The 25,893-nt window shown below is 35.8% G+C and overlaps 1 protein-coding gene across 4 annotated transcripts in view; it reads right to left on the bottom strand.

Annotated features, from left to right (window-relative positions):
* EMCN (endomucin) overlaps nucleotides 1-25,893 on the bottom strand; it is a 100,086-nt gene that overhangs the window by 52,513 nt on the left and 21,680 nt on the right. For all 4 annotated transcript variants that reach the window (XM_039217956.1, XM_039217955.1, XM_039217954.1 and 1 more), the window contains exons 2-3: nucleotides 14,403-14,522; nucleotides 7,457-7,534 (exon numbers count right to left, since the gene is read on the bottom strand). In XM_039217956.1, coding sequence (XP_039073887.1) covers nucleotides 7,457-7,534; nucleotides 14,403-14,522 — 198 coding nt within the window. The remainder of the gene's footprint in view (nucleotides 1-7,456; nucleotides 7,535-14,402; nucleotides 14,523-25,893) is intronic.

The following is a 25,893-nucleotide window of genomic DNA, read 5'->3' as shown; positions in this document are numbered from 1 at the left end:
TTAAAAAACAATAAAACAAAACACTTTGCTCAGATTTTCTGATCCTTTCTTTGGATTTAAAAGTAATACCTCAGAATGTAAATACATTTAGATGCCAATCCCAAGAGAAAAATTGTGAAGGGGTGTAGGCCAAACACTTGAGCAATTCAAGAACTCAGGACTGTATCTACTTTAGTCCTTCACTCGGATCATGGAACCAGGCTATCAGGGAGTTCCAAAGATGCTGAAGAGAACAAAATGGTGATGGTAGAGGAATATGTAGGTAAAGTAGGACTAGAGCTTTCAGTGAGAGACGATAAGAGGAGGGAATTTTATTTTTTATGTGAATTTTGTACTTCCTTTTCTGTGGGTTGGGGTATGTATGAAGAGCCCCTTGAAATTGTGCATTTATCAATACTTGTCCTCTTGCTAGACCATCTGGGACCTGGGTATAACCCCAGGGAAAGTGAGTCAGGGCATACTACTGAGAGCTCTCTGACACTTGGCCAAGAGAGTGTTTAGATGTCTTCAAATATATCCATTTAATTCAGCTTATCAAGTGAAGTTCATATGGGAATTTGAAGTTGATCCCAGGCCAGATACAAAGTTTTACTTATATTTATGGTGGCTTTTTGCTTACATACCCCAGAAATCATGTGGTTTGCAGTGGTTTGGTGACCTCAGAGGGATCTAGTAATATCCCTCAGTAAGGATATTGACTTTCCACTTTAAAAAAAATCTATTTTGACAGTGCTTCTTGGAGCCAGACCAAATATTGGTAGGGGTGTCTCCTTCATTTTCGCAGATCTATTGATCTTACACATCAGTGAATAATTGGCAATTGTTTATGGGGATCTTAAAAGCTTTGGGGACATTTGAGCTACCCTTTTGAAGACAATAGCTCACAGCAATTATCAATGGGGTTACTCCGTGTGAAAAGGTGGGTGAAAAAGAGCTGCTTTTTTCTTTTGTTTTCTGGTTGTAGAATGCATATTACTTTTTTAAAAAAATTTTACTGTGAATGGCATTTAAATAGCATAATAAGACCTTATTTCAGTAATTTTTAACTGTATTACTGAAGCCCTAAGAGCTCAGTGTGGAAGATTTTCAGACTACCATTAACAGTGAGAGAGGAAATCATGCCCACATACACACACCACCACCCCATTGCTTCAAACTACTTCAACTACATTCAGTATAGTGGCATTTTGGACTTCCTCATAAAATTTTATATGGAAATATCTCTGGCAATTAAAAAACTTTAGGTGGAACTTAACGGAGAATTGTGGGGGAGAAGAAGGGGGAAATAGGGGGGAAGAGGTAGGGAGGCAAACCATGAGAGACTCTTGAATGCTGAGAACAAACTGAGGACTGATGGGGGGTGGGGGGAGGGGAAGTGGGGGATGGGCATGGAGGAGGGCACTTGTGGGGATGAGCACTGGGTGTTATATGGAAACCAACTTGACAATAAACTATTTTAAAAAAAAGCTTTAGGTAACAATTGTCTTACTTAATAATGAGGGTCATAAAATGGTAACCTTACCTATCCACACTATATGTAAGATGAAGAATTTCGGAGTAAGCAGGAATAACAAGGTCCACTGTTATCTTGAAACTCAGGTGTTAATGAACCTACACTACATGCAAGAACATGGTCTTGCACTTGGACATATTTACTCTTTTAAAACACAAGTCTGACAATTTTACTGTGTGTGTTTATATAGGTGTGTGTGCGCATGTGTATATGTGTGTTTGCCACTTAAAAGACATAAACATCCATAGCAAGCTGGCAATATCATCAAAAGAATAGTTTGAAAGCAGGGAAAGAACAAGAACACTTACCAAAAACTTAAAAGAAAAGTTTAAAGTTACAGAATTTGGTGACTACTTTGTGCAGAGAAAAAAGAAAACAACAAAAAAATACATAAGCCTTACTAATACCTGAGGCACTTACTGTTTAAAAGCCAAGTGTCATAACTGAGATTAAGGTAATACCAATTCATTAAGAAGTAGTTGGTTATGAATTATGAGTTAAGTGGAAAGAAAAATGTGAAGCTGAAGGATCAGGTTTCAAATTGCAAATTGTTACGATAATTTTGTGCTTCTGTTAAGTCACTTAACATCTCTGAGACCCAGTTTTTCCATCTCCAAATAATAAAAGTTAAATAATAATTTAAAAATAAACTCTAAAAAATGATAATACCTTTCTTAAAACAAGAACCAAATGCACTACCTACTATAAAAATGGTACCTTGAAAATGCAAAGCATTTTCAAGTTATGCTTACTATACTCTGCTTAATAGAGACAATGATATCTATAATATACTTTAGAATAGTTTCCATATGCTTTGTTTTTAAAATTACATTAAATTAAATTTTGAAATTGGACTCTTATGGGAGATAATTTCTGATACATAGTATATACACTGAAGAAGGGGTCTCTTGCCTGGCTCAGTCAGTAGAGGATGCAACTCTTGTCTCAGGGTCGTGAATTTGAGCCCTATGTTGGGTATAGAGATTACTAAAAAATTAAAAAAACTTAAAATAAAGAAAAGGAAAGAATTTGGGATGCCCAGGTGGCTCAGTTGGTCAAGGTCTGACTCTTAGTTTTGACTAAGATCATGATCTCAAGGTAGTGAAATTGAGCCCTAGACCAGGCTCCTTACTGGGCAGGGAGCCTGCTTAAGATTCTCTTTTTTATCCTTTGCCCCTCCCCCACTCACACATGCACGCACTCTCTCTCACTCTCTCTCTCTCTCTCAAAAAAAAAAAAAAAAACCCTGAAGAGGAAAAATTTCTTTTAAATGTAATAGAAAAAAAGTTATAAGCATGTAGACATTTAAGAATAAACTAAATAACTAATGGGCCAAGGAATAAATAACAAAATATATTAGAAAATATTTTGAGGTGAAGAAGCATGGAAATGCAACCTACCAAAATGTATGGGACATAGTAAAAGTAGCACTGAGAGAAACATGTGGATGTAAACATTTATTTTAAAAGGAAGAAAGATTTCATATTAATATTCTAGCCTACCAACTTAAAAATTCAATAAAAGAAGATTGAACTAACCCCAAAGCCAATAGAAGGAAAGAAGTAATAAGGATTAGAGAGAAGAGAACTAAAACATGTCATAGGAAAGCAATGAAGAAATTAATAAAATAAAAGGTTGATTCTTTGAGAAGATTGACAGAATTGGCAAAGACTCATACTGACAAAGAGAAAAGACAGAGGACTCAAAGGGCTAAATCATGAATAAAAGTGAGCACATTGCTATTATCCCTACAGAAATAAGAAGGGTTACAAGGCAATGCAATAAGCAGTTGTATGCTAACAAATTATATAACCTAAATGAAATGAGAAAATTCCCAAGAAATCACCAACTATGACCAAAACCGAGTCAAGAAGAAATAGAAAATCTGAATAGACCCGTAATGAGCAAAGAGAGCGAATTAGTAATCAAAAAACGTTCACAAAGAAAAATCCAGGACTAGATGGCCTCACTGGTAAATTCTACCACATGTTTAAACAATAATTACTATAAATTCTTCATAAACTTTTCCAAAGTTAGTAGAGGGAGGAGCACTTCCTAATTCAACTTGATGCCAAAATTAGGCAAAGACATCACAAACTTTTATCTCTTATGAATATAGACACAAAACTTCTTGTTTTTTAAAGTTTATTTATTTATTTTTGAGACAGAGTAAGACTGTGGACGAGGGAGGAGCAGAGAGAGAGAGAGAGAGAGAGAGAGGATCCCAACCAGGCTCCATGCTGACATTGCTCAAACCATAAACATTAGGATCACCATCTGAGCTGAAATCAAGAGTCATATGCTTAACTGATGAGCTACCCAGGCACCCCCTAGACAAAACAATTCTTAACAAAATAATACAAATCAAATCTAGCAACATATAGAAAGCATTTTATGCCATGATGAAGTGGGATTTCTCTAGGAAATGAAAGGTTGGTTCAACATGTAGAAATCAATGTCATGTGGCATATTAGTAAAATAAGAGATAAAAATTACATGACAATCTCAATATGCTGAGAAAACACATATAGCAAAATCTTAACACCTTTGTACAATAAAAACATTCAACAAACTACTAATAGAAGTGGGCTTCCTCAACCTGATAAGGGGCATATATAAAAAACGTAACATCATACTTAATGGTGAAAGCATTCCCCTATAATTAGGAACAAAACAGGGATGTTTCCTCTCACCACTTCTATTCAGTGTTGTATTGGAGGTTCCAGCCAGGGAAAATTGGTAAGAAAATAAAATAAAAAGCATCTGAAAAATTAAAAAAAATAAAAAGCATCTAGGTTGAAAAAGGAGAAGTAAAACTACTCTATTTGTAGATCAATCTCGTATATAGAAAATCCAGAGGAATATACACACATGCAATTTAGAATCAATAAATGGATTTGATAAGATGGCAAGATACAATATCCGCATGTGAAAATAAATTGTATTTCCATAAAGTAGCAATGAACAATCCAAAAACAAAATTAAGAAAATTATTCCATTTATAATAGCATGAAAGTTAATAAAATGTTAGGAATAAATTTGACGAAAGAAATGCAAGTTTTCTATGCTGAAAACTACAAACATTATAAAAAGAAATTAAAGACAACCTAAAATAAACAGAAAGTTGTCTTATATTTGCAAGTGGTAAGATTTAAGATTGCTAAGATGGCAACACTTCCCAACATGATCTGCAGATTTGATACCACCCCATCACAATCCCAACTGACTTTTTGCAGAAATTGCCTACTTAATCCTAAATTTCACATGAAAACTCAAGTGTACCAGAATAGTAAAAATAATCTTGAAAAAGAAGAAAAATTTGGAGGACTCACATTTCCTGATTTCAAAACTTAATGCAAATGGTAATCAAGAGTGTAGGTTTCTGGCATAGAAACAGATACAAGTTTGAGTCCAGAAAGAAACCTCATACATTTATGGCCAACTGATTTTCATTGAGAGTGCCTAGACAATTTAAAAAGGGAAAGAAAATCTTTTCAAACAAAAGGTGTTAGGACAACTGGATAATTGTATGCAAAAGAATGAAGCTGGACCTTTACCTCACCCATATACAAAATTAAAGACTTAAATGGAAAAGCTAAAACTACAAAATTCTTAGAGAGACTATTCGTATAAATCTTTGTGACCTTGACTTGAGCAATGGTTTCTCAGATTTGACCTGACTGGTGGAAGAAAACCAGAATATGTCACCTTAAAATATGCCTTTTTATAGGGACACATGTACCCCAATGTTCATAGCAGCACTCTCAACAATAGCCAAAACATGGAAAGAGCCTAAAGGTTCATCAACTGAGGAATGGATCAAGAAGATGTGGTTTATTTATACAATGGAATATTACATGGCAATGAGAAAGAATGAAATCTGGCCATGTGTAGCCACATGGATGGAACTAGAGTGTGTTATGCTGAGTGAAATAAGTCAGGCAGAGAAGGACAGATACCATATGTTTTCACATAAAGGTGGATTAGGAGGAACTTGATGAGGGACCACGGAGGAGGAGAAGGGGAAAAATAGTTAGGGAGAGGGAGGGAGGCAAATCATGAGAGACTCTTGAAAGCTGAGAACAGAGGGCTGATGGGGGTGGGGGAGAGAAGAAGGGGTGATGGACATGGAGGAGGGCATTTGTTGGGATGAGCACTGGGTGTTATTTGGAAACCAACTTGACAATAATTTATTTAAGAAAAAAAATATGCCTCTTTGGCATAAAAATTATTTTAAACCACAGTCAGCCAATGCAGAAAAAAGCTTTTCTGCTTAAGGGCAGGATATAAACTCTCCTTTTACTGGAGACAGAATTTTATCAGCCCAGAGAAGGCACTGGGAATCTGCAAACAAACCTTACTGGGGTGCCTAGGTGGCTCAGTCGATTAAGTGTCAGATGTGATTTTGGCTCAGTCATGATCTTGGGGTCGAGATATGATAGAGTCCTGCATTGTGCTCTGTAGTGGGCATGATGCCTGCTCTTTCCCTTTCCTTCTCTCCCCCTCCCCAACTTGAGCACACTTGCATGGCACACACTTTTTCTCTCTCTCTCTCAAAAAAAAAAAAAGCCTCAAGAAAGTCCATTAACTTCCTTCTATATGTATTTACTTTTCCTTAGATTTCCACCCTTGGAAACCTAAATTACTTTCTTTGGTCCAATCATTTAGCTACAAACTTATTGTTCTTTGTTAAAGATGCTATATGAGCCAAAATTCTAAGCCACTGCTTTGAGATACTCTTTGTTTTAGGTTTCTCATGTGATGTGTGCTGTCCACGTTTATTGTTTATCTTGTTTGTTTTTTTTATCACGTTAATCTGTCTTCTTGTTAAAGAGTCTCAGCTGAAAACCTAAAATGGGTAGAGGTAAAATTTTACCTTCCCTACATGACAGAAAAAAGTACAGGTAAATTTTCCTTCATCAAAATTCAAGATTATAGTGCTTCAAAAGATATCATCAAGAAAATGAAAAGACAACCTACAAGTAGAAGAAGGTATTTACAAATGATCTATCCAAGAAGGCTCTAGTCTCCAAAATATATTTAAAATGGCTTACAACTCAACAACAAAAATATAACCCAAATTTTAAAAAATGAGAAATGATTAAGTAGACATTTTTGCAAAGAAGATATACAAATGTCAGCAAGTACATACAACAGTGCTTAACATCGCTAGTCATTAGTGAAATGTAAATCAAAACCACAGTGAGATACCACTTTACACACACTGGAATGGCTATGATGAAAAAGACCGACAATAACAAGTATTGACTAGAAAATGGAGAATCAGCGCCCTCATACATTTCTGGTGGTATTGTCATACAGAGAAGCTGCTTGGGAAATCAGTTTCTCATAAAGTTAATATGTAGAGTTACCATGTGACTCAGCAATTCCACTTTAAGACACATACCCCAAGAGAAATGAAAAGATATGGCCACAAAAAACTTGTATAAGAATGTTCATAGCAGCATTATTTATAATAGCCAAAAAGTAGAAGCAACTGAAATGTCCATTAACTAACAAATAAATAAAATGTGGTATATCCATGCCATGAAATATTATTCACTCATAAAAGAGTGAACTGCATACAGATAAATGCTATACCATGGATGAACCTGAGAATGTTACGCTAAGTAAAAGTCAGACATAAAAGATCTTATACAATATTATTCCATTTATATGAAATTTCTAAAATAGGCAGAGACAGAAAGTAGTTTAGTGGTTATTGGGAGTAGAGTGGGAGTAGAGGGAAGTGAGAAGAGGTTGGTAATAGATATAGGGTTTCCTTATGGGGTGATGAAATGTTCCAGAATTAGAGAGTGGTGATAGCAGAATCTTCTAAGTATACTAAAAACCACTGAATTGTACACTCTTCAAAAGAGTGACTATTATGGTATGTGAATTATACACATGGAAGAAAAGTGATTGCAAATGATCATTACTCACCTTCAGCTTTAATTATTGTAGTTGGTGAAGAAACTGTGGGCAGCAAAGGTGTATTTAAGGATTCCTTATTTGTTGTTCCTAGTTTGATAAGACAGATGACATTATTATTAATCACAATTTCATCTCACCTGTCAAGGAATAAATAAAAGTCAAACCTGGAGGTGAACTACAATCCCTCTCCAGAGGTACTGGGTCAGTATTTGCCTATCTTTCATTTTTCCACTTTCTATCTCCTTTTGTCTGAAGTAACGAATATAAGTACTGAAAGCTTCGGTGACTCAATGAAAGCACACATGCGCGAGCGTGCACACACAGAGACACACACACAGACACACACACACACACACACTTTTTCTATGATGGGCTCCCAAAGCAAATTTTCACTGCAGATAGTTACTTGGGTACCTTTAAATATGCAATATATATGTACATATATATTTTTTATACATTATATATAAATATATTTTACTATGTATAATATATAAATATATATTACTGTATATAAAATATATATTTTTACTATATATAATCTATATTTTGCTATATATATATACACACACACATATATATATAGTAAAAAATGATTTAAAATTATTTTATTTTTCCTAAAGAGAAAAATAACCTGATAGGACCTTCACATCCCCCCACCCCCCCAGAATTACATTTCATTTTGTTGATTTAGTTATGGCATTGGAACTTCCAAATTACATAAATCGTAAAGAAGCTTACAAACTCTTGTAATTAATTAATTTGTTCACTTATGAAATATTCATTGAGTTCTCAGTCAAAGGCCCATTTCTAGATTTTTGAAGGCACTATCCAACTCTTAATCATCTCTTTAATCTGCGTAGTTAATTCCTGGCATACGGTAGGCAGATAGTAAATGTTTCAGATAAGGTGGGACTCATACAGGACATCGGGACCAGCAAAAGGACAAAGATTTTACTTAAGTAGTGAATATGACTTACCAGTGTGACACCCATAATTTTCAACATTCCCTTCTTAAAACACTTTAGGATATCCTTTTGTGATTAGGACATAACGTTCCATTTTTACTATGTGACATATATAAAATTCTGGTTCTTATATGAATGTACACTGTTTTGGAGGGGAAGAAAAATTTGGCTCTGCACAGTTTAATGCTTTAAAACCCATCTAGAAGAGAGTTTTCAAGGATAAATTGGCTGGAGCTCTATATCAGAAAATACTAAGGAATCCTTTGGAGGATTGCTGTGGACACTCACCTCCAAGAAGGTGGTGAAAGTCTTGTCTTCTGCAATTCTGTCCTCACCATTTATTAGAGGACATAGGTTATTATAGAAATGAAAAGTGGCTATAATAGGTAGATTCTGTGAATTGTAACATGGAAAACGTTGAAGCACTTAAAACTTTCTCAAAGTCTTTGACACCCAATATGTGGTTATATTTTAAAAGAAGAAACCAACAAAGGAAACATTATTCCTAAAAGCTAGGTTTAAGATTTTGCATTGCCCACTCATATGATGCCATCTTAAAGTAAAGATGTAGGGGCGCCTGGGTGGCTTAGTCAGTTAAGCGTCCGACTTTCACTTAGGTCATGATCTCACGGTTCGTGGGTTCGAGCCCCATGTCGGGCTCTGTGCTGACTGCCAGCTCAGAGCCTGGAGCCTGTTTCAGAGTCTGTGACTCCCTCTCCCTCTGACCCTCCCCTGCTCACGCTGTCTCTCTCTCTCTCTCTCTCCTAGAAATAAATAAAAAAACATTAAAAAAAAAGTAAAGATATAATGATATAAATGCACTGTCCCTTCCAGCAAGATGTGGCACCTTTGTTTTCACCTCATCACTACTAGTCTTGGCATCTTGGTACCAATAAGAGGCTAACTTGAATTTTTACAGTCACCTTGCTTCCTGCCTTCCACTGACATATATCTCATATATTGTCTGAAAATTCAAGAGTGGGAATGATTACAGGAAATAATTAGGACACTTATAACAATAATCATTAATATAAATTGAAAAAGCATCAAGTGTTTATAATTCTTAGTTTCCAAAGCCCTTGCCCCTTTTCTTTTATAGCTATCCTGACTTCATGTTTGATAGAGGGAAGATGTGTAACAAACTTGAGCTTTGGCCCAAGCACTCAGCCCAAGTCTGCTTGGCTTCAGTTTCAGCCTTGGTCTTTGGAAACCCAAGAGCTAAACGGCTATTCATTTCTGGTGTTCCTGGGCTTGTATGTGAACAGTGATCTTTGATCATGCCCATGTTCATTGTAACTAATCAATGTAACTCTACCTATAGCAAAACAAAGCACAATTTATTTTATATTTATTGTTAGTGAGTGAATATTCACTTTCAAATATGGGTAGCAATCTACATATAACTTATAATAAAATTCTTCTGATGTGCCAAATATGTTGAAATTCTGAAGTATAAATGCATCCTTATTATTGCAAGAGAACATCGGGATTTAAAGAAAATGTCTAATTTATAAACATTTTATATCCTGTGAGTATAAACTAAAAGCAAAGGTCAGTTTTACCACTACAAAATTCCATGAAAAGGAAAAAACAAAAAAAAAATTGTACAAAGATATCCCAGGCAAGTCATTTCCACTTCAAACTCAGTAAGGAATATAAAAACAATGGAGAACAGAAGAAAAATATGGAGAAAAACATGGTACCCAACCCTACTTTCCTCACCAATATTATAAGAAAACTTACAAGTGTACAAAACTTACAAGCTGTCTTTTAAAGTCTGTTCTTTCCAGTTTTATGTTAGTCAGTTTCTAGAAAGGATGCACATCATAAACAATACCATAATTGGCACCCTATATGGAAGAGATGGCCAAAAATACCTGGTACCTCTACTGACCTCAGTTGAAACTGAACATCTATTTAGTATCAGAGTGTGAAATATCAGTGCTGACAAATTAATTCAGTCAATTAAAAAAATGTTTGACTCTTACGTGCTTTAAAAATCAAGTTGAATAATGATTATGTTTCAAGAATGAAATTTCAGATTTATTTATGTATCTTAGAAGTTGATTTTGTGATGATGGCTTTCAGTGTCTGCCAAAAATTGATTCTAATTCTGGCCACTTGGCCTTTGAACAAAATGGGCAGTGCACCTGGTACATATCTAGGAAGAGATCAGATACCACCCCTCTAACTGGGGAAGCCTCTGAAATCAAGCCCTACTCCAAGCAAAGGTTTATTAGTCACCTCTGCCACTGTGGCTATGTTGCTGCAAGAATTCCCATCTCACTAGTACACATTCCACTTTTCTAATAGTATTTCTGCCATTGTCAAAGGAAGAAAATTTACATGCTTTAGACAGACATAAACACTATTAAATCAAGTGTCTTTTGACCTTTAAGCAAGAAAATCGGACTTGGGAAGCCTTAGAAAGAAAAAAGAGAAGCTTCTCCACGTTGGATTTTTTTTTTTTGTAAATACTTTTATTGAGTCTAACATGCCCATGGTGCCCATGAGGAAAGTGGACTAGAATCACTTTATCATAGATATAGGTTTGCAATATTATATAACCTTGAAGTGCTTGTTGTGGAGGATGAAACAATGTATAAAACTCCTCCAAATTTAAACTCCTCCCAAGCCTGAAGTCAGGAAGCTGTATATATTGATGTATTGCTTAGAATATGAGAATTTGAGACAAGTTTTACATCATCTTCATTATCTTTGTATTAACTACATTACCTTTAGGAACATGGGCAATATCCAGCATATATATATATATATACACACACACACAGCCCAACTCACTCATGTATTTAATACACAAATGGTGATCAAATAAGCCAGACAAAAACGAGTCTGTCCCATGTTCCCTTATTTTCCTATGAGCACAATGGACCACCCTCTGCCCGATGGCTCCACTGGTCCCTCCTACCATGCTGGTTCTGCTTCTTAGATTGGATTAGACAGTAGACTGTAGACATCATAGCCTTCTCTCTCTCTTTCTCTCTTTTATTTCCTTCCTTCCTTCCTTCCTTCCTTCCTTCCTTCCTTCCTTCCTTCCTCCCTCCCTCCCTCCCTCCCTCCCTTCCTCCCTCCCTTCCTTCCTTCCTTCTTTCCTTCTTTATTTCTCTCTTCTGCACCAGCACTTTCTCAGCTGATTTCTTGAGAGATTCCACGATGGACTTCATTCCCTCCCTTACTCTCTTTCCCACTGCCATATCCATGGTTACTAGATTTTAACCCTTATAACCCCTATACATGGACATTAGATTTTACTAGGGCATTAGTATTACTAATTTGGGGGATTTGATAATGATATTATAGTTTTATAATAAATTGTCCATATTTTTGGAGATGCACATTTAGTGTGCAGAGGGAAAATGGCAAAATATCTGGATTCCCATAAAAACCCTCAGTAACAATAACAAAAAACCCAAATAAACAAGAAGAAAGGGAAAAAAAGGAAAAGGAAGGAAGAAAGGGAACAAGGGAGGGAGGGAGGGAGGGAGGGAGGAGAAAGAAAAAAAAATGAAGCAAATATGGTCAAATCTTGATAAATTATTGATTCTGGGAGATGGGCATGTGGGTATTAATTATAGTATTCTTCATTTGTGGTACATCTGAACATTGTTGTAATAAAAAGTAATAAAAAGAAAAGCTTTACTGGCCTTTTACAATTTGTACAATTGAATGTGAATAATTTAAAATTCATGGGGCGCCTGAGTGGCTCAGTCGGTTAAGCGTCCGACTTCGGCTCAGGTCATGATCTCACAGTTCATGGGTTTGAGTCCTGTGTCAGGCTCTGTGCTGACAGCTAGCTCAGAGCCTGGAGCCTGCTTCAGATTCTGTATCTCCCTCTTTCTCTGACCCTCCCCTGTCCATGCTGTCTCTATCTCAGAAAGAAATAAAAAACATTAAATAAATAAATAAATAAACTTCATGTGGGAGAACTTTTGAAGAACACAGATTAGAGTTTAGTTTTTGTTAACTGAGTAATATAAAGCAAAATGTCCAAAAAAGAAATTAAGAAGAAAATGTGTGTGTGTGTATGTGTGCATTTGTGCATATGATTTCAAGTGTTTTATCAAGTGACTTGTTTCAGATAAGGGGCTTCAGGGTTGCCTACAGGAACCTCCAGTGAAAAAGTTGCCAGGATAGTCTCCTAAGTATATGAGTAGGTATAGAGTTTCCCTTCCAAGCCTGTAAGGAAAGATGCATTCCTGGTATCACAAATGACAATTCTGCCTGAATGCCTTGACCGACCCTTCCTCCTCTGCCCTTTCATGGCTATTCAACATAGTGGTTGGAGTCTGTGTTATTTGGACATTGTTAATCACCACAGGTCACTGAGGTCAGGGCTAGGAATTGTCTCATTGGGAAAGCATGAGTTCCAAGGAGTTCATGTAAAACTTGTAAAACTTCAACCCTTTGAGTCTGCATGCAATGTCAGCACCTACCTTCTCTTTATTGGTACTTTTGAAGGTAGTTATTGATCACAAAAATAACATGTTTTTATCATATGAGTGTAATTTTATGCCAAGAACTCAGGTGGCAACTCACAGAGAGAGTGATAGAAAGAGGGAGAGAGAGAGAAGCAGCAAATACTTACACTTTGTCAAAGTTCTAGAATGCCTCTGCTTAAGCACTGAGAACATAGGGCTGAAACAATTTTTAAAAATAAAATAAAAAATCTAGTGTGCAGGAGTTGGCTGGAGGATTCATGAACCCTGGCTTTTTTTGACTGTGTCATTTGGAGTATCCTTTGGTTGGCAATAAAAGTACCACATTCTGGGAATAAAATCCACTGGGCAATCCTCTTTGTGTAATGCCTTCTCCAGGTTTGGTAGAGAAGTTCCAAGAGAACTGGTTTGGTTTCATCCTAGAATTGCACATTTCAGAAATAATGGACTATATTCATCATACTCTTTTTCTTTGAGGATCACCGCCCCTTGTAAGACCAGTGAACTAGCCCTCATGTCCTCTACATGCAATTGAATTTGGCCTTCGAATGAAAAATGAAGAGTAAGTAGAGAGGTGAGAAAGAGAGGTGAGAAAGAATTTAATTCATCTCCTTATTACAGGGTATGATTTTCAGATCTTCCTCTGACCTTAGCATTCTAACCGGGTTTCTGCTCATCAACAATAAACACATTTTATTTTTCTCTCTCCATTGGTTATTGAACCTGAATGACGTGCCTCATCTGATGTGTGTTCCTGGATGGACACTGAAGAATGCACTGGATTGATAACCTCTCAGGTTTTTAATTAAATGACCCCAATGGTTCATTTTTACTTCTCATGGATGGTGAGAATACCTCTAACCATAAAACATAATCCAGGTGTCATTCAGTTCATTAACAATAATGATGACATGGAGCACCTGGGTGGCTGAGTCAGTTAAGCAGTAGACTCTTGATTTCAGCTCAGGTCATGATCTCATGTTTCATGGGCTTGAGCTCCAGGTTGGACTCCATGCTGGCAGTGCAGAGCCTGCTTGGAATTCTCTCTGTCTTCCCCCCACCCTCCCTCCCAAAATAAATAAATAAACTTAAAAGAAAATAGTGATGACATTGTTATGGAACCTTATAAATTAAATCTATTATCAGCCCAATATAACTAACAAATCAGTCTATTACTAATACAGCTTCACCTTGTTAACTGTGAGGCTTAAGAAAAACTGAAATGTTTAGAAACATATTTTTATGATTAAAGAAATGGTAATTTTTTATTCTCTAAAAATAAACTTTGTGTATGCAACATTCACAATAGGATTATTCTCAAACAGGAAATGATCCAAAGGGATACAATCAAAGAAGCTCACTGTCATCTCAGGGCTCTGTATTCAACCCAAAATAACACATAAGTTTCAAAACAGTGAAGTTACACAGACCTTCATAATAATATATACAGCACTTCAAATTATTTTTCTGTGATTAGATTATATGGACGCTACTAATTTTATTGGGATAAATTTCACTAATTGTTAATCCTACCTTTAGGAGACATTCCAACTGTTGATTTCGAAACAGAATTTGACATTATGCTTGATGTTGATACAGATACTTCTGTTGTAGGAATTGATGGTGATAACTTAGTGGTGGTATGGTTACCATCTGAAAAAAGTATCTTATGTTAAAGTAGCTGCATTAAAGTTTACATTTATTTTGCAAAATAATACTAGCGTATTTAAGCAAAGTAAACTGTATGTATATGGCTGCTAACCCGGTAAGCAGGGCATGGATTTGAAATTAATCTTCTAATTGTAATGAATTCAGCCTTCAGTTCAATATTCGTTCACTAACACCACCTGCTTCTCCCCAAAGATGTGAATTTTCAAGAGAGCTGGCAGGAGCAGTCTATAGTTCTGAAACAAAATGATACCTGACAAAACTAGTAAAGAATAAATGTCTAAATTTGAAATTTGACGATTTTTAAATTTTTTATTATTTTTAATGTTTATTTTCGATAGAGAGTGAGAGACAGAGCATGAGCTTTAGAGGGGCAGAGAGAGAAGAAGAGATAGAATTTGAAGCAGACTTCAGGCTCTAAGCTGTCAGCACAGAGCTTGCCACAGGGCTCGGACCTATGAACCATAAGACCATGACCTGAGCTAAAGTTGGATGCTTAACTGACTGAGCCACCCAAGCGCCACTAAATTTGACAACACTTTTAAGCCAATTTCTAACATTGTCAGATGAAGTTAATTAAATGGACATTCTCTGGGCAGTGGATGTTTTGCTAAATATTTTCATAGCACACTGAAATTATTAATTAGTAAAATGTCAGTATTTGTACATCTCTTTTTTATTATAAAACATTCCCACCCCCCTCTTTTTCTATATATATTCCAAAGGAAGACAATATATTTTCTTTTAAATTTTTAAAAAGAAAAACCATAAATTTTAAGGAAATTCAACATTATGGGGTGCCCGCGTGACTTAGTCAATTAAACATCTGACTCTTGATTTCAGCTCAGGTCATGATCTCATGGTTCGTGAGATCGAGTCGCTCGTCAGACTCAGCACCGACAGTGCACAGCCTCTTTGGGATTCTCCCTCTTCTTCCTCTCTCTCTGCCTCTTTCTTTCTCATACTGTCTCTGTCTCACTCTCTCAAAATAAATAAATAAACTTAAAAAAAAATAAAGAAATTCAACATTACAACATGCCTCAATTTCTGTCAATGGAGCCACTGTAAATCTTCATTTTCAAATGATTTCGTTCTCTAAATTGTAACAAAGGCACAAAAATGAATCGTATGCATTGTTATGTATATTATATTTTTATTTTTAATAATTCCTTTTTGGCAATAGAAGTCAATATTTAATGGTAATTCCTAAAATTTCCATTGACATTTTTTCAGAGTGAAGTATGTAGGACTTAATTCTCAGTGATTTATGGAAATATTTTTTTACATAATATTATTGAGTTTATTAGCATTTATAGAATCCTTTTAATCCTGCTTTTATTGTTCTTGTCTATACACTCACTGTCATGCTGAAGATCAGAAAATAGCAAACAAATATGTATGAAGGACTTGGACACAGCATTTATGTCCATGGAAGTCATTGTTTTTGTGATGTTACTTCATCTATATCGAGTATGTATAGTATAGCATGTTAGTTAAGAGGATGGACTTCGAGTGACAGAGACTTAAGTTTCAATGCCAATCAAACTGGGTATGTCATTACAGTAAATACGCTGACTTCTCAAATTTAAATTTCTTCCAACATTTTCCTCTTTGAATCTGGGAAAACCAGTAATCTTGCACAGCTGTGAGAAGTAATATTTCAGGTGTCATGAGACAGAATGTACTTCCTGTTTCATTCTATACACTTGAGGTGCTGGGAAGTGTTAGCACTTGGCACTGAACTTGTTTATAGGCAGGACACAGAAATTGTTTGATGTATGCAGCACATATAGATGTTTCAGGGCATTCAGGAATAATAGAACTGCATTTTCACAGGCTTTACAGAAATCAAGTCAAAAGTTTTTTTCACCTCTGGGTACACTTGACACCCTCGATCTCACCCCCTCCCCCCACTAGAGAGAAGGAACATAGCATGAGTGAGGTTATCTTTTCTCTCTCTCTATATATATATATAGTCATTTTGTTCTCACTATTTTTCTTCTCATTCCAGAATCTATGATGTGTCACTAAATTCTACGTTTAAACTGATGTTGAAGAAAGTTATTTAAAGAAACACATTCCACTTTGACTGAAAAATTCACCTGTAAATAACTTAAATGATCCCTATCTGTTGAATTGCTAAATAGTGGCAATCTCAATTTCTGAGTCTAATAAATATTCCTCAAGACTTTATTTTTTCTTTCCTCCCTCCCTCTTTTCCTTCTTCCCTTTTTTTGCTTCTATAAACAGTTACTCCATAACTAATATGAAAAACATGATTAAATCTAATAAAAGACTCTATGTTGTACCACATGGTACCACCCATGAATAGCTCTCAGTCTGGTAAGGAACATAATGCCTCCACACAATAAGTAATCAAGGATATTCTGTATGGGTTGTGTAGACCAGTGTTTTTCAAACTGCAGGTTATGATACAATTAAAGACTAATTCAAATCTATTTAGTAGATTGCAACCAGAGTTTTTGCCAAAAGAAAGAGAAAAAAAAAAAACATTAGAGTGATATTGCAAATAATGAAAGTAAGTATTGTTTCATGAAGTTTGTACACATGTGTGTGTGTATTTGAATAAAACATGTGTCAGTACACAATGTGTTTCCTACTGTGATTCCATCTAAAAATCTGAAAGCTGCTGGGCAAGAAATTGGGCAAGAGTTTATAAGATAAACTGCTGACATGAGCAAGGACTCTGTTATGAGTGAGTTGACTAGGAGCTAGGGCTTGGAGAGTAGGGCTAGCACTATCACATAGCTAGAGGAATGCAGATGGATGAGGTCTGGAGGAGAAGAGGTGATTGAGAACGTTGCAAACAGTTGTGTCTGGTTGGATTGCTGTATGCTATGAAAGAGCATAGTTGGCCTCATCTTGTACAATACTGGACAATAAATAATAAAGGACCTTGAACACCAAGGCAGAGACGTAGGTCTTTAATAACAGGTCATTAAGGAGCCAAGGAAAGTGAGCAAATAGAAATTCTACTGTAGGAAAAACAACTGGGAAGTGGGTGGGGCAGAGAATGAGACAGCGCTAACTGAACTGAGCAGCAAGTCCCCATTTTTGTGTTTACCAATGTCCTTGACCTCTTGAGGTCACAGATCTTGAGATCTGTGAGTCCATATCCATAAAATGACTTGAGCCAAACTATAAGGAGGCAAAATATTAATCACTGGGTGGCAAGATTGGGATGTACTGCAAGGCATTTCCTGCCTATCAGACTTTAACACATTTGGCTACTGATTTCCCTGAGTAAACTCTTAATCCAGTAGCACTCATTCACGTCTTCATTATTAGTTCTTCAGCTTGTCCAACAAAGAGAATGCCCTCCTTTGGTAAAGACTGACAAACAGTCCACGAAAGTACTGAGTGTCTTTATGTGCCAGGCTCCATGAGAGCACTTTCTGTGGATTACTTCCTTTAATCCTCAGAAGGTACTATGATGCCCATACTTGTTTGATCACCATTTTACAGATGAGGAGAATGAGGCTCAAAAAAGATGAGCAACTTGCCCACACTATACAGTGGGAAGTAACACAGTTGGAATTTTAATCCAGGCCCCCTGAAATCCAGAGAAGATACTCTGAACTACCACAGATCTTGCCATGGGACAGTTACATGCAAAGCCACATACTTCTGCTCTGCCTTTCACAGGGTGTGATGTTAAAAGGGTAGAAGTGACTTAGATGCACAGATATTTTGCCCTTATTTACCTAAGATGAGGAAACAGACAAAATACCTCACTGTTTCATTCTTTAAAAAAATAATATCATTTTGCCATATACATTACATACATACACATACAAAATGTGTCCATCCATAAACATCCATAAAATGTTTACATTTAAAGCTCTGAAAGAAATTTCCAGTCTACTAAAGCTATTTATATGTGAAAAATAAAAACAGATTTACTCAGTTGGAAAATTCTGCAAATAGAAGCGTTCTTTTATGATATGGTGGGAAAGAATTATTCTAACTGCCACCACTGAAGGTTTTATTGTCCAGGATGTGAGTAACTACCAGTTACGCTTTTACAGCATTTTCTAGAAATTTCTCTAGGTCGATCTGGTCTCATAATAAACTATTGAGGAGAATGGTTTATTCTGTGTATTTCCTCTTCACAAGACATGATGAGGTAGCATTTCAGTTTTCTTTAGCTCCAAAGTAATTAAAGACAAATTTAACAAGGAGACCTGTGCTTTACATCTTTGCTTATGCCGAACCAGATATTGCTGCTCTTTGGATGTTATAAGAGAAACAGATGGTATTTTGTCCTGATTCTACCCTAGACTGAGAGAGTACATGAGATACAGTGACATTAGTTTCCTACACTATTAAAGAATGAAGCAGGATTGGGATTTAAAAAAACCCCATTTTAATTACAGAAATCATGAGAACTTGGAAAGTCAGCTTACAGCTGAAAACCAGGTATCATATTTTCTCTTATTTTCAAATGATCCAGTCATCTACTCCAATCTTCATAGATGTGTTTTATAATTACATTTCTAAGTAACTCATAAGTAGTCTCTAAATGTTAGAATTTTAGGGGCACCTGGGTGCTCAGTCAGTTAAGCTACTGACTCTTGATTTCAGCTCAGGTCATGATCTCATCGTTCATGGAATTGAGCCCCATGTCAGTCTCTGCACTGACAGTGCGGAGCCTGCTTGGGATTCTCTCTCTCTGCCCCTCCCCTGCTTGCTCTGTCTTTCTTTCAAAATAAATAAAAACATTTAAAAAAGAACATAAAAGTTAGAATTTCATCCATCCTCATAATGAGCAGCTATGTCTCTAATTATCTTTTCCCCTACCAAGTCGACAAGTAAAGTCCACTGGAAAATCACTGCTAGAGAAGGTAGATCTTACTTCCTCTGGATCAATACAAACACTGAAGGACAGTGGCTTAGAATTTAGGACTTGAGTCCTCAAAAAAACTTCTAAAGATACCTTATTATAACAGAACCCCTACATTTTACAGCTTAGAAAATGTATGAGTTTAAGGTAGTTTCAAAAGGTCATAGCACTAATTACTAAAAAAGTTCCCTTAATTCCCAACTGAGCATTCTACATTATGTAATAGAGAAAAATCCTCCCCCCATTCTACTAAATGGAATGCACTTGTGATGGAGACAATGCCAAAGTTTTCCTTTCAACTAAGGAGAAAAGATTTCCTTTGTGAGTTTTATCTATAAACAAAATTTCAGAAGAAAGTTTTAAGTTTTAAACAACAGAGTGATTTTTTTTAGAAATATATAATTATAGTATATACAAAATGTTAACTACTTAATGGTCTAATACACAAAGTACCATTATTAGGTAAGAATTTCATAACCTAGATGAGCTCATGTATGGAACGGAAAGTAAAGTAGATAGTTTTATGTTTCAATAGCATATAATTTATTTTTCCCACTAACTCATGTAGTTTTTATACAATGCCCCTTCTTATACATCCTTACTTCCTCAAGCTTTTAAAAAACTTTATATAGATTTTGTATTGAAATAAAGTAACTGTCAATGTTTGGTTATCACTTGTGTTTAGTTATCATCTCCTGTGCATCATAGCTTATAATGAAGATTCCCTTCTTAAGTTTGCACGTGATGGCAATGCATAAATTGGGGTGTTGTAAATGGTGGGAGGGCCTTTTTCATAGTAATTTGCCAGTAATTGCTAATATTACAATCTTGTTCAATTGATACCCTATTATCTTTTTTGTTAGTAAATAATCATTAGTGAAGTTTAAGTCGAAAATTTCAATTTTCCCTCACCCATCAAAAAATATAGATATTAAAGTATATCAAAAGTATATAAATATATAACATAATACGCTATGAATTGATATATGAAAGCAAAATATATGTATATATGAATATAATGAAATAAGTAAACACATAAATAAATAAAATAGAGTACCACTCTCTATATTCCCATCAAAACACCCCCTTCATGGAATAGGGCACCTGGGTTGCTCAGTTAAGCGTCTGACTCTGGATTTTGGATCAGGTCATGATCTCACAGTTTGTGAGTTCTAGTCCTACATCAGGCTCTGTACTGGGAGGGCAGAGCCTGAATGGGACTCTTTCTCTCTCTCCCTCTCTTTCTGCCCTCTCCTGGCAGACACTCTCTCTCTTTCTTAAAATAAATAAACATTTAAAAAACCTAAAACAACAACAACAAGAACGACAAAAACCGGTCACCTTCATGAAAGGCAAGACACTAATTCCTTTCGATTATCAGTGTCTTATCAACACATTCTTACACTAGCAGTGATCCTTCTCTTCTGACAGAGCAAAATTCATTTTGGTTCATTGCCAACCGAATTAAATACAGTTAAATCATTATCAATTAAAATAAAATAACAATTTTTATGTGATGATGTGTCTTTTGATTTCTTCTGTTCGCACTTATCCAAAGTTTCATAATATCCTATTTTAAATGCATAAGTAGCTCACTAGCCAATGGATTGTTAACAGCAATAAACATTTATTAAGCATCTATTTCATGAAGAGCTAAGCAAAAATAGAAAAACATGTTTTTCCTACAAGACCTTAGAGTATATTTGAATACTCAAGCTATACATGTGTGAAACAGCTATCAGATTATGCTAAGGTGTTGTATAAGACGTAACGTGCTATGTAATTAACAAGATGCATAGCTCTTTCTATCCAATGTTGAGTGAAATCAAAGTAAGGTGATATTTCTCTTTGTGTCAGGGACAATCAGAATCATTTTCTTGGAGGGAGAGATTTCAAAAAGAATCAGATAATTGAACACATTAAAGAAAGAAAAGAATAATTTCATGGGAGAAAAGGAGGCAAGGATACACAAATAGAAGAAAAGAGTGAACGGTGCCAAGTAAAACAAAGATCATGTAACCTAAGGTCTGGAAGGTGATGATATTAGACATTTAGAAGAATCTATTGGGAGAGGAAAGTAGGAAAATCCCATTTTCAATGAAAACATCAGAGCTAGTGGCAACTCTTAAAAAAAGGATTTTAAATTTACACTGCATTTTCAATTAAGACTAACAAAATACTGTAGCAAGCACACAAGTTTTGAAAATGCTTAAATTTCCTAAGCAGAATGAATTGGGAAGGTAAGTAAGAAGAAAAAAAATCTCATCTCTCACAGAGAGGAAAAAAAAATCAGATAAGTGGGAGAAAGTTGTGCCCAAAAGAGGAAATCTCCTCAGGTTACCAACCATCTGTGAGGTGGGGAGAGAGCGCCAAGCGTGGCCGGCTCCAAGCATGGACAGGTGTCTCAGCCACCTGGCCCCTCTGGGGAGAACAGGAAGGCAGCATTACACTGGTGAGTTTCTTAAACAGAAAACAGCAATATCTGCAAAATGGACCTGAGAATTCAAGGTGTTTGGCTGGCAAATGGATGGAAGTGTACGGGCAAATTTCCTCTGCTCACCCAGATGTCAGGTTTGAAATGATGGGACGGTACAGTTATTTCCCTCCACAAAAATAACTGTGATTTAAAAAAAAATTAAAATCCTATTCCATAATAAAGAGATATTTGAGACTGTGAACTCTATTATCAGGGGACTTCTTGTCTTCTGTCTTAAAACTCGTTTTAAGAGTCTCGATTTCTTGAGGCATAAAGAGGTAAAGGTTTTATTTAATATTTATAGGGGTGGGAGTAGGAGGGAAAAGGAACAACCTGGCTGTACTCTTGGCTCTTAGACAGTTATCCCACAGTCCCTCCCACCAGGCTGTACTCTGAGGCCAGAGAGGAACTGTGGTTTTGGCAGCTCAAAAAAACATCTTCCAAGGAAACAAGATGCTTAGGCTTCACACATTCTTTTTTTTTTTTTTTTCATTTCATTTCTCATTTTATTTTTGAGAGAGAGATTGAGAGGGAGAGAGACAGAGAGGCAGAGAAAGAGGGAGACACAGAATCTGAAACAGGCTCCAGGCTCTGAGCTGTCAGCACAGAGCCCGATGTGGGGCTTGAACTCACAAACCAGGAGATCATGACCTGAGCCAAAGTTGGATGCTCAGAGCCCGATGTGGGGCTTGAACTCACAAACCAGGAGATCATGACCTGAGCCAAAGTTGGATGCTTAACCGGCTGAGCCACCCAGCTGCCCTACGCTTCACACATTCTTAAAGGCACTAGCAAACTTCAGAGGCAAGTCTCTTTGACTCATCTCATGACTTCTGGAAGGAGATGAATTTGGGGGCTCTCTCAGTCCTGGGAGGAACAGCACTACCCTTTCCTTTCTCTGGGCTCCATGTAGGGGCAGTGATACTAGAAGATAGTGGAGTCCTATTCTCTCTCTAATGACACCTCTAGCTTTTCTCTGAACTTAGGATGTAGCCACTTGAGATCTTGGGTCTTAACTATACGCTCTTATGAGTGTTTTTTCAGAAACAGGGAAGGTCTCACTAAACCCTTTCTACCAGCTGATCACATTCGTTTAGAACCATGACTTACACACATGAAATGACATGATGAGAGATGGAAGCAAGACCCAGACTTGCAATTCAGACATCAGCTAACTGTGCAATGTGGTATGAGCCAGGCCTCAGTTTCCTCTCTATAAAAAGTGTCCATTGAACAACTTCTCTTCAACAATAAAATTGTATTACCTCTAAGATTAAATTGCAATGTAAATATCCATTATGGCAAATAATAAAGTACAAATTGCATTTTCACATGCCAAATGAAGGCTTGTACTTTAGCAGGTATATACAATGGCTTCATGGAGTTATTATTTCTGTCTTGGAGAAATTTGAGCCCAGACGGGAATTTTGTTTTGCAAGGGGCAAAAATGACTACATTCATTTGCAGTCTGGTAATGTTACCTAAACTGAATGTATTTCTCTTTAGGGTGTTGGTCTACCCAGAATTCAAGAAAAATGTGAAAGACAAACTTTGAAACAGACATTGGGAATACTTGGTTTCAGAATTTTCTTTTCAACATAAAAGAGCGAGTGTAAGAAGATGAAATATTTTTATAGGTGGATTAATTCCTACATGAATTAATAGAGTCCATATCAAATAAGGCAGTCAATTCTCTCTCAGTAATGTATGTGGGGGTGTGTGCTCATGTCTATATTTATTTAGTGACAAATGCTTTTCCAAAAATAGTCTACAGTATTGCATTTGAAGGTAAAAAATAATATTTGGCTAAATCTGAGATATCTTATTTATCAATTCATCTACCTTTATTTTTGTCTTTTCTAAATGTAAAGAAACACTCTCTAGCTGATCTAAAATGCTCTTTAATTTATTATTAAGGGAGAGACGGTACTTCTAGTTATACAGGCATAAAATAAAAGAACAAAAGAGTTATTTTCTATTTTCTAAAAGGTCAAAGATAATCTTTTCTTGCCCTGAAAAGAGTTATTTGAAGGGACAAAAAAACTTTAAGTGATAGATATTCCAGGGACACAAGCTCATCTAACAATAATTACTTTCAATTACGTTTATTGATTTCAACAACAACTTTGTGAAACAGTTGAACAGACATAACTGTTATCTGCATTATATAGAAGAGGAGAAGGAAGTCCTGGTAACTGACTGTGACTTTGCAGGATGCAGAGTTAGAAAGTCCTAGAGCTTGTTTAAACCCAGATGTTCTAATCCCTCTTTTGTGCTTTTTTTCCTCAATATTGGGTATAGTTTTAGGACAACAAGATCATCATCTTTGTGATTGCAGTATTGCTATGTCAATACTTTAGTACTTTAATGACTTTCGAGTACAATTTTTTCTTTTATATGATTGATAGTTGTTATGAAAATAAACGTAACTAATTAAGGTATGTAAAATATTAAAAGTAAAAAACCAGTGATCATCAGTAGTACTTCATCTGTTTTTGGCTGACCAATCATCGATCTCGTCTATCAGAGGTTATTAAATAAATTAAATCAAAAGAAAATCTCTTAGCTCAAAGTTTTATCTTGTCGATGAGTAGAACATTCATGTGAAACAATTTTACTAATAAATTAAAAAAGAAAGTCAACTTCTATTGTAATATCAAACGACTCAAAATTTATGAAGAGCTTTTGACGATATGACGTTTTAAGTGTTCTTCCTTTTGTTACTTGTCTTACATTTAGGGCAATGTTGTAATGAGGACTTTTTCTTTTCTTGTTTTGGGGTAAAGCAACGGTGTTATGGTAAATACATTATTGTCTGGTCTCACTTTGATAGCAAATCATTCATTGCCTTTGTCACATCAAAAACTACTTGCCCTCTTAATTGTACTTGCATCAAGTTATTTTGTAACATATATATCCAGTATCCCCTGTGAATGCAAGAAAGGACACTAAATAAAGGAAGATCATCTCTTAGCAAGGTTATAAAGCACGGGGGAGTTTAGTGTCAGGAATATGATTGTGGGGCCATGTTACCCAATCCAGGCCCCACCATTGAGCAGCTATGTGACTATCTGCAAATTGTTTAACCTCTTTAGCCTCAGTTTTCAGTATTTTGGAAACCCACCCTATACAGTTTCTGTACAGAGCAAACAATGCATATATTATATAAAAAGGTAAGAGATGAATTCAATAGCTGGGTTACACATGAATTGATCCTGATTAAAAAGTCAATGAAATGGGGTACATTTTCAAGTTTTACCATTAGGTCAGAGAAATTTATGTTTCTGACTTATACTGCCTCTAAGTACTTGAGTAACTACTTACGGGGCCATGTCCAATACAGTCAGTAGGTTCGAGCTAGGAAAGCCTTTCTGAAAAAACTTAAGCTCCTCCTTAAATCATAACCTAATTTTCCCAGTTATGTCCTAACTGTGACAACTGCTTTGCCAGAGTTTATAAATTATTTTTTTCATTATTCTCTTTTTCTAATATTCTTATATCATTTATTTCAAGGAACTGTTATAGTAGCAGAACAGATAGATTGAAGGATGGAAAAAAGAAATGTGGAAGTCGGTTTCATGTAGTAGACGAAAGAGGGATTTTTTTGTTGTAGTCCTTAGGCCCATGGCTGTTGCTATGGTGTGGACATGTCGCTATTGGAATCTGCGGTGTTTTCCGGGGTCACTGTCTATATTCACACTTGAGCACCAGGTGACATATGAAGTGTTGCATCACTGGATTGTACACCTGAAACTAATGTAATGCTGTATGTTAACTATACTGGAATTAAAATAAAATAAAATAAAACATTTTTAAATCTGTATTCACACTAAATATTGTATGTGTCTTAAAAAAATGATCCACACACATATGCTGATATTTTAAAATAGATATAGTTTCTATTGTGATTAATAAAATACCACTTCTAAAGAATTGCTTAATATTTAGTAGCCTTCTGTTTCCTCAGTTAGCGGGTGCAAATATTATCCCATTGGAAGAGGAGTTCACAGTGTTTC

Source organism: Hyaena hyaena, unplaced genomic scaffold (genome assembly GCF_003009895.1).
Source record: "Hyaena hyaena isolate Hyena2069 unplaced genomic scaffold, ASM300989v1 scaffold_722, whole genome shotgun sequence".
Taxonomy (NCBI): domain Eukaryota; kingdom Metazoa; phylum Chordata; class Mammalia; order Carnivora; family Hyaenidae; genus Hyaena; species Hyaena hyaena.
The sequence above is the reverse complement of the archived record's forward strand: the minus strand, read 5'-3'. Positions and strand labels throughout refer to the sequence as shown.